Source organism: Crinia signifera, chromosome 3 (genome assembly GCF_055691185.1).
Source record: "Crinia signifera chromosome 3, ASM5569118v1, whole genome shotgun sequence".
NCBI classification, from domain to species: domain Eukaryota; kingdom Metazoa; phylum Chordata; class Amphibia; order Anura; family Myobatrachidae; genus Crinia; species Crinia signifera.
This window is the reverse complement of record NC_139219.1, coordinates 245,187,878-245,197,762: the sequence shown is the minus strand read 5'-3', so window position 1 is coordinate 245,197,762 and position 9,885 is coordinate 245,187,878. Positions and strand designations below refer to the sequence as shown.

Genomic DNA, 9,885 nt, shown 5'->3' with positions numbered 1-9,885 from the left:
GATTCTGGTGTCGGTATTTCGACCGCCGCAATGCCGGCACTTTTTCCCTCTATGGGTGTCCACGATACCCACAGAGGGAGAATAAAATAGTGTGCTGAGCGTAGCGAGGCAATGGGTCCGCTGTGTGGCGAGTGCAGCGAGCCCACAAGGGGGGGCGATCCATAGCTCCCCCTTGTCAGCATTGCGGCGGTCGGGATTCTGGCGTCTGTATTTCGACCGCCCGGATTCAAACCGCCGGCATATCATACCGGACCCCCCACTTCATGGTAAGGCTCCTCTCTCTTTCTCCTGGAAGCTATTCTCTGGTCCATTGCGATGTGTAAGGGCTCAGATCCACACATACAGTACATGTGGTACAAGAAGCTGGTACACAGGGCATGTGCAGCAGCTCTACTCTGTCCCTTACACTGCATAATGCGGTAGCAGTTCTATTGATCATATTATATACCAGTGCTATTGTTGTAATAATTCAAGGCACTTGCCAAGAGGAGGCAGATTGTGTCATTGAAAATTCTGGTAAACTGTTAAGATCCAATCCCTCTCTAGGCGTTGTTTTTTTTTTTTTTACACCTTGTAGTTCTACTTTAATACCCTCTGAAGGGGAAAGGAAGCCATTAACTGCTTCCAAATCCATTTACCGCTACTATATGCACTGTGCTCAGTGAAGGGTCTTCCACTTACACACACACACACACACACACACACAACAGCAGCAAGTGCTTACCACCACATGTCCGGTATGACTAGGTTTGGCTTGTGGCGGAGTTGCCATTTAATGTATCACCAAAGGGTTAGAACCCAGGGGGCGAGATGTACTAAGGGGAAAATGCGGTAAAACACCTGTTTTACTGCATTTTCCTATGTACTATTACCCGGCCGCACAATATATATGCACTGGCATGGCGAAGGGCGGCGATGTATATTAATACATCCCACCCTAAGTCTTTCATGGCCAGTCTTTTTGCCAGTACAATAACCTCACAGAAAAGCTGCAGATACTAGTACTTTAGTCTGTAAATTAATGTATGAAAACAACTAGACCTAAGGGGTAGATTTTCTAAAGCTTCTAAAAATACTGTAAGTAAGGATGTTGTCTGTAACAACCAATGAGATTATGGGATCAATCCTATTAACGGCAATGATATCATGGGTGTGAATATTGTGGCAGGGGCACAAATTTGCACAAAAGTGTTCACTGCCCCATAGGGCAGCACAAAATATTGTGTGAATGCAGGCAGAAACCAGCGTGCAAGGTCGTGTGCCATTGTTGGTGTTAAAACGCAGCGGCAACGACACCTTGCATCCTTTCGCCGTTAATAGGACTGACCTCCTATGTCTTATATTAATGGGTGCAATAGAGAAATGATTGCTACAGTAAAATCTTATTATTTGCTACAGATAATAACATTTTTAACAATTTTCTTTAATAGTAGCTTTGTTAAATTTACCCCAAGATTATTTTGCTGTTTTGAGGACTTATGGGAGAGTTTGGGGATTGTCTGAGGTATGGGTAATTATTAACAAATTACTTCTAAAGCGCCAGCATATTATTTTGTTCTTTACTATTCAAGAATAGAGCTATAAAACATAAATCTGTTCTTAATGTTTGGGCTAATTTTCTTGCTCACTAATGTAGACAGATTGTTTATTGTTCTACCTTTCTAAGAAACCGGAAAATCTGCACTATTTATTTAGTAATATATTTATTTGGCTGTGTGCAAAGACTTCTCAGTGTACTGCCAAAGACCTGAGCGGATGCCACAGACTCTATATGCAGGAAAATACTGCACTGTTACAGAAAGAATAATCCTATGGAAATTATACTTCTGCTGATTATTTGTGCTTTAAACTTCATCATAATCTATGTTATGTGCGGTGATGCATCTTGGATGGGACAGTGTATACAGGGCCGGCGCTACCCACTCAGCAGCTCCTGCAAAGCAGGGAGGCGCCATGCTGAAAAGGCGCTGTCTCCCTCCCTTCTCTACTAAAGCTGCCTCAGCCCTCACTGTCACTGCCTCCTGCACTCCGGCACACCGCCCGCAGCGCCTGTCTGACAGCGGGTGGCAGTATGGAGAGGCTGAGCAGCTCCCTGCACCGCGCACACACTGGCTCCTCCTGCGACCTGCCCCCTCTTCCTCACGGACACTTGCGCTGAGGCATGTAGCGCTGTCTGTGAATGCCTGGATGACGTCAGATCCGCCCCTACCCATTGCTCCCTGCGCCTGTCAGCTGTCTATCAAATGACGAACAGGCAGCAGCGCCGCCTCCCCTTCCTTCCCTCTTCTCAGTGTGCTGTGCCAGTGCCACTGCCAGTCCTCAACACTCCGCCCCCTCTATCTCCTCCCCTCTTCTTCCATCTCCTCCTTCTCTCCCCCTCAGTCATGAGTGCTGCACATACTTTTTGTACTGCTTTCGGATCGCATCGCACACACATTGCATGCATGCCGTGTGATGAAATCTAGCCCATAACGTATGCGATTCTCTCAGTGTGTATGGGCACCTTTAGTGCCTGCAACATTGTGTGGACACAGCACTGAGATGGTGTATGCATACATGTACATGCACCTGAGAGCCTCCATAGGATCGCATGTTGCATACACTGCCACAATTGGGCTGCAGCTTGTTGCAATGGCAATGTGAAAGGGCGCAAAATGTATGGTTTGCAGGAGGGCACCGGACACCCTAGGACTGGCCCTGAGTGTATATACCAGGCTTTCCCAACCACGGTCCTCAAGGCACACCAACAGTGCAAGTTTTGTAGATATCCAGGCTTGAGCACAGGTGACTTAATTAGTACCTGAGTGATTCTGATTAAACCACCTGTGCTGAAGCCTGGATATCACTAAAACCTGCACTGTTGGCATGCCTTGAGGATCATGATTGGGAAAGCCTGGTATATACACATGTACTTTGGTGTCTTTTATAGACCTAGACTGTATTAGAAATGTTGATTTGACATATCTACAAAAGAGATTTATTAAATGACAGCTCTATGAAATATTCCCTTGGGATCACAATAGGGTGGCCAATCCTGGGATTTTGGGAATAGACTGCGCATGTACAGTCTAATGCCGGGCAGTGCTCACTCAGATATTGACCTGTTTTTCCCGCTCTCGACTATGCAGCTCTGAGCAGCGACATGTTGCACAGGCCACACAGTTGATCAGCCGTACTGCCCGCCCCCAGACGCACTGCCCATATGCTGTCCCGGCACGGATCTCACCTGTTTCGCCCGCCCCCAGGTGCACCACCCATATCACTGTTCCAGCCATCTGTCCAGCTAAGCGCTGCCCGTCAGGCTCTATGCTGCACCCACCCGGCTCCCTGCTGCTCCTGTCTGGGCATGCAGGTAATTATGTGGGTTCACCAGCCATTTCTTTTTTTAATAGAGAAGCCAATTGAGCATTTTTTTTAAATAATTCCGAATTCCGGGATTAAAAAAATGCCCCGGGATTGGCATCCCTTCTTCACAGCAATCATTATATTTGCTGGGTGTTTGACACTTTTAGGGCTGTAGCAAAAAAAAAAAAAAAAATATGCTGTTGAGCGACTAGTCCATACTTCACATTCCACAGCTTTGCAGGGAGGGGATACAGTCAGGATGTGGGCGTTCTCTTTACAGATGAGGCATCCCAATTAGCATCTTAACACCAAAGCTGGATAGATCTTTAAAAGATTTAGGATGTCAACACTTGCTGCAAGAGTTGCCCGTGACTGACCTCACAACAAGTTTTGGATGCTAGGTTTACCCCATATGGTTGAGGTACAAAATGTCTAAACTTTCCACTAATGTGGTGACACACAACATGTCATAGAACAAACATGTATAGACCCGCGGGACTCTGGGCCAGATGATATGCATTAGAAATTAGGAGAATGATATTTAAATTAGTAAAGGGTCTATAATGCCTTTAAGGAGACAGTAGGGTGCTCTTGGCAGGCATAAAAGCACACTGAGGCAAATAAAGCAGCTCTTGGACATATAGCATTCATGGCCACATCCCCGCCTCAGAAACATGAAAATAGCCCTCCTACAAATATGAGCAGCCTGAGCGCTGATTTACTCTATCTGCAGAAATGCGGTACTTAAGGTGCCCATACACAGGTCGGATCTGGCCTGTTATCATCTGATTTGGATGGATTAGGCTGATGTATATGATTAAAACTGGCTAAATTGGAGGTCTTTGACATCAGATCCTGTAGATCATACATGCAGCATTTATGATCTATCGGATCGGACCCATCAGCACATCACGTGTGCTCGCGATATATCGCGTCTGATCAGGGTCATAGGTGTGTGCACTGCTAGCACACACCTATAGAATGCAGAACAGGGACGTTCTGGTCAGGAGAGGGGCTCTGTGCTTCCAAGACCCCGTCACCGGTGGTGGCCGCGCAGATTTCAAAACCCCTTTTCAAATAAATGGGTGTCCGCTGATTGGCTGAGCGTGTAATACACAATTAAATAGCATAAGGTCTTGTATAGTGTATACTATATGCGGCACCAAAGATATCGTTAACAATATCGGTGGTGCCTTGAAACGAACGATCAGAGGGTTAAACACTAAACAATATAGTTAACGAGATTGTTTAATGACATAACCGGGACCCGCCCTGAACATTTATTAATTTATTTATAACCAGTTATTTATATAGCGCATACATATTCTGCAGCACTTTACAGAGAATATTTGAACATTCACATCAGTCCCTGCCCCAGTGGAGCTTACAATCTATATTCCCTACCACATGTACACACACACACTCACACACAGGGTTAATTTTGAGAGCCAATTAACCTTTCAGTATATTTCAGTAACGTTGGCGCTAACCGTATAGTGTGTACTTCCCTTTTAGAGTTTATAGTAACAATCGATGGTCATTGCTATCTCTTTTTCAGTTGTTTTGGTATCTGCTAGGTAAAAACCAGATGGTGGAGAGACTGAAAGGAGGTGATGGGATTTTCTGTACATACTTAAAGTCCTAGGTCAGCACTCAGGAGTCAGACAGGTTTGGCAGCTTATACATAGCATTTGCATGTTAGATAGCACAAAGGTGAATACTTGCAAATGCTAACATGGATACAGGAGGAGACTTTAAATTAAAAATGAATACAGCATTACATCTACTGTAGGGAATAAAAGGTTTATTGCACATCCGATATACTGTTATTTGAAGTATTTTTATAGACTGATAACACTGTAAATGCTAGAATACATTTGAATACAGAGAAACTGTAAACACTTAAATTATAAAACATTAACATAAAAGACATATATTATATATATATTTAATCTTAGTTGGACAGAGAATCTGCTTACATTATGAAGAACTGTAACATTTGTGTGTATGTATAAATATATATTTATTTATTGTGAGTGTCTAATAATTAGGGAACCATTCTATATTAATTTTTCTTACTCAGCAAGAGCACAACATTTTATACATCTTATGAAAAAATATATGTTTTTGTAACAATTTGTTTTGAGGAAGCTTAAAGTATTGGATAATTTGTGTTCAGATTATGAAGCTCATATGACTTTAAGCACCACTTTGCCAAGTCCTAATATTTCCACCGCCACAGACATCTAGTGATAGGGTTCTGGCGTAGATTGCCTGTAGGTATTTGCATTCATTGTAGAGTGCAGCTTTAGATTTGTTAAAGAACAGCTGTCACATGATATAGTTAATATGTGGACCGGTGTGTTATGGTTTCTACAGTCAGCGGTAATTATCTGTGGAAGCACAATTATCAGCCGGTGTGTTTATGCATAAGGAGGGTCCTCATCTCCCTGCATAGATCTCATTGTGTACAACTCCCACGGGGTGACTCCTTATTCTTTACTAAAGAGGATTCAAATAGAAATACTTCCTCTGTAATTTACAAATCAACATAAGCGTGTGTACAATGGCAGTGCAAAAATGTCCCATTAACCACAATATAGTGCATATTTTATATACATATACGGTTAGATTTAGAATCTTATTGCCTAATAAAAAATGTCAACAATCAGAAGGGAAGATGTATGAAGCCTTTGAGAGAGAGATAAAGTGGAGAGGTTTCCCAAAGCAAAACATAACACCTCTTAATTGCCAACGCCAAGCGTGCAACGTTCACAATATAGTATGTACATACAAGACAATATGCAATGCACAAAAATATCATTAATGTTGGTAGTTATCGTGCATGTTTAAAATATCATCTGCTACGGGATTCAGTATTGAATCCCGGCGGTTGGGATCCCGGCGTTCGGAATCCCGACCGCTGGAATCCCGACAGCCGAAATGCCGACAAGGGGGGGACGTGGATCGCCCCCCCTTGCGGGATCACTGCGCTCGGCACGCAGCGGGCCCGGTGCCTCGCTACGCTCGGCACACTAATTTATTCTCCCTCCAGGGGTGTCGTGGACACCCACGGGGGAGAAAGTGTCGGCATTTCGGCGGTCGGGATTCCGGCGTCGGGATTCTGAACGCCGGGATCCCGACCGCCGGGATTGTAACTGCATCCCCTGCTACGTACCTTTCAGGTGTTTATAGGAGTGTAATGTCCGATGATGTCAGCTGCCGGCCACCACACCAGCGTCACCGCCTCATTACCATGAGAACGCCCAGTGTTCTCATGGGAACGCCCATGGAACTCTGGGCATTCCCATATGGTAATGGGGCAGCCCGGCGCCCCCTGCACGCCGTCATGGGTGTGTGCACTGAAACCGCAGACTCGCAACATCGGTCCTCCGTGTGAATGCACGGAGGACCAAAGGAATGTGAGTAACCCCCATTGTCTCAATGTTTGGGTGCACTCTTAATACAGAGATAATGGCTTTATGCTACACAAAATGCTAGTCGTTTGTTTATCTATGCAGCATTTTATAATAAAAAAAATCCAAGTAGTTAAACATACTGAATGCTTGCACACTCAATGAAGTGATTAGAAGTATACCATTGCCAAATGTTGCACCTTTGTTTGGATGATTTGGGTCACTTATTCTGCCAGGTTCCAGGTCAGTGTACACAGAAAAATATAAAACTAGCTATCATGCCTTAGACCAAGGCATACGGGTTATATGGTGTACTGTGTAATGTGTGTATCATGTCTTGACAAATAATAAAGCTTCCAAAATACTTCTAATGGTTGACCATGGATGTGACAGGCTTACGATAATGCCACAGTTTACAGAGCTATTCACTGTGTGTAACACAACGTACTTGTACGGACTGCTACTGTATTTCTAATTCAATAGCTGTTGCAGCTCTGCTACTAGGTTTCCTTTAGAGAATTAATGCGAGCACATATCTTCAGAGCTGGTCCTAGCTTAATATTCATGGTACTCATGAGGTGGTCTTCCTTCAGTAACAGAAGGGCCTGTCCATCAATTTCCTGTGTTCTGAACTCCTCAGCGATGTCACGGCACCCTAACCAACAAGAGAAAGAAAGTTCTGTCATTTCACACAGGAAAGATGTAGACGTACAGTAAACGAGCCTAGAACAATGTAAGTATTAGGATGATCAGTAGCGCACGCAGGGGGGGGGGTCTGAGTACCCAGAAACCCCCCCAGGAGTCTAAGGTCCCTAGGCTGAAAGCTGAGGGTCCCCTCTTTCCATGGGTAGAAGAATTTTTAAAATCGGCCCTGGGAAACCGGAGATATCTGACTTCAAAGCAGTGGTCCCCATCCAAGCCTGTTAATTGCTCTTCCCAGTCAGATATTTCAGGTTCTGTCTGACTGATTTTTTTCTGAGGGTATATTCCAAAAGCTGGGACACTCCCCCTTTGAGGGACACTAGTAGCTTGTCTCTACTCTTCCCAGAACCAGAGATATCAGCCTTCCAGCAGCTGGTTACTGCTCCAGCTCCACACACCTGGTATGTAGTTTTATATACTCATTGGCAGATTGCTCTGCCTCCTGAACTCTGATCCCCTAGTCCCCAATAGCATTTAGTAGGTGGGATTCTCTAGTTTTTAATTCCACTAAAATCTAAGAAATCTATTTCCGGGAACTGGAGATATCTGCAGTCAAGCAAGCTGCCCTCCCACCAGAAAATTATGGATAATTAGCCCACTCCACTATAACCCCTCCTCTGCATATTAAACATCCTCTACCACCCTGGAAGTTATGTATCAGGGCCCCTTCATTCAGCCCAATGCCCCTTCTCCCACCATCTGTGGGTAATTAGTGGAAATTACTGATCCAGGCCCTACATGCTGAGCGGTTGATATAATACCCCCTACCACCCGCAGGACATCAAAGCTTCCCCCACCCCTACTGCTGGAGGATCGGTAGGGGCCCCAATACATTGCTATGCCCAGGGGTCTACACTGCTGTTGACGCCCCTGTATGTATATACATACATCTATATATATATCTATATATATGTGTGTGTGTGTGTGTGTGTGTGTGTGTGTATATATATATATATATATATATATTATTATTATTATTTATATACATTTGGTCTATCTATAATACTTTAACTGACCCGGCATATACCGGGTCACCTAACTGTCCATCTCCGTGCTTTGCTCCGCCCCCCTGGAAACCCCCTTCTGAAAATCCTGCGTTTGCCCCTGATGATGATCTATATTGGCAAATTAGGGAAAATTATTCCACCTTCAATTAACGTATTGGGTTTGCCTCCTGCAATGATTTTTTCCTATACTCCAGTGATTTTCAACCTTTTTACCTTGCGGCACACTAAATAAGATCTTAAAATTGCCAAGGCACACCATGAGATCCCCACAGGGCAAAACACATTGGCCCCCATAGGAAAAACAAACAAATCTATTGGCCTCCATATAAAAACAATCACACTGGTACCCACAGGTATCAAAAATAAAATACATTGGCCCTTTACATGAAAAGAAGAGACCAGTAAATAACAGTTGAACTGGTGGTGGCTGTAAACAGGTTTGGGCATCTCTAGATCTGGGGGCACACTTGAGAACAGCTCAAGGCACATTAGTGTGCCACGGCACAGTGGTTGAAAAACACTGCTATACTCCTTTTCAGCCATGTCTTTATGGGGCAGTTTCATTGCCACATATTCTAGTTCACTCTTTCTGACAAAATCTTTCTTAGATGGACAAAACCATGTGCACTGCAGGTGGGGCAGATGTAACAGGTGCAGAGAGAATTAGATTTGGGTGAGTTATTTTGTTTCTGTGCAGGGTAAATACTGACTGCTTTATTTATACACTGCAATATAGATCTCACTTTGAAGTAAAACCCCACCCAAATCTAACTCTCTCTGCACAAGTAACACCTGCCTCACCTGCAGTGCACATGGTTTTGTCCATCTAAGAAGGATTTTGTCAGAAAGAGTGAACTAGAATAAGGGCCATTATTATTCAGCCGTTTCATTGTTTGATGTAACTATGGGCCTGATTGAGACCGATTCACTGCCTAGCAAACAGGTAAATGCCTCCCCGCCGAACGAATCTCCGCATTTACATGCGAGTGGATGTGTACGCTTACACATCCACTCGCATGCAGCTGCACAAAACAAAAGTCATTCAATGGGTGCTCACCATCGACTGATTATTTTCCTCCGTTCATTAATAAAAAGGGTACTTGTGGAGTATCACGGCTCCCACGACCTGCATCGTATGCAGATCGTATGCTAAAAATCGCATCGCATGCGATCAAATCGCATACGATGCGATGCGATCGCACCCGATTTTGCATTGAAATGCATCAGAATGCATTGAAATGTGTATTAAACTTGTGAAATGCCCCCAAATGCCATTTTTCATAGTGCACCACCCCTACTATCAACGTCAACCCGAAGCTTGGCGAGCGGCGGCGGTACGCGTCCTACGACCTTTTCATACCCCCACTATCCACGTCGGCGTGGAGTTGAGAATAGAATAGTGTGGCGAGCGCAGC

The 9,885-nt window shown here is 44.4% G+C and overlaps 1 protein-coding gene across 3 annotated transcripts in view; it reads right to left on the bottom strand.

Annotated features, from left to right (window-relative positions):
- Window positions 1-5,168: 5,168 nt before the first annotated feature.
- Window positions 5,169-9,885, bottom strand: part of PHC3 (polyhomeotic homolog 3) — a 79,404-nt gene continuing 74,687 nt past the window's right edge. Inside the window, exon 15 of one of the 3 annotated variants that reach the window (XM_083177790.1) lies at window positions 5,169-7,416. In XM_083177790.1, the coding sequence (XP_083033916.1) occupies window positions 7,262-7,416 (155 nt within the window). In that variant the 3' untranslated portion in view covers window positions 5,169-7,261. The remainder of the gene's footprint in view (window positions 7,417-9,885) is intronic. The other 2 variants (XM_083177789.1, XM_083177788.1) reach the window with 2 other exon arrangements.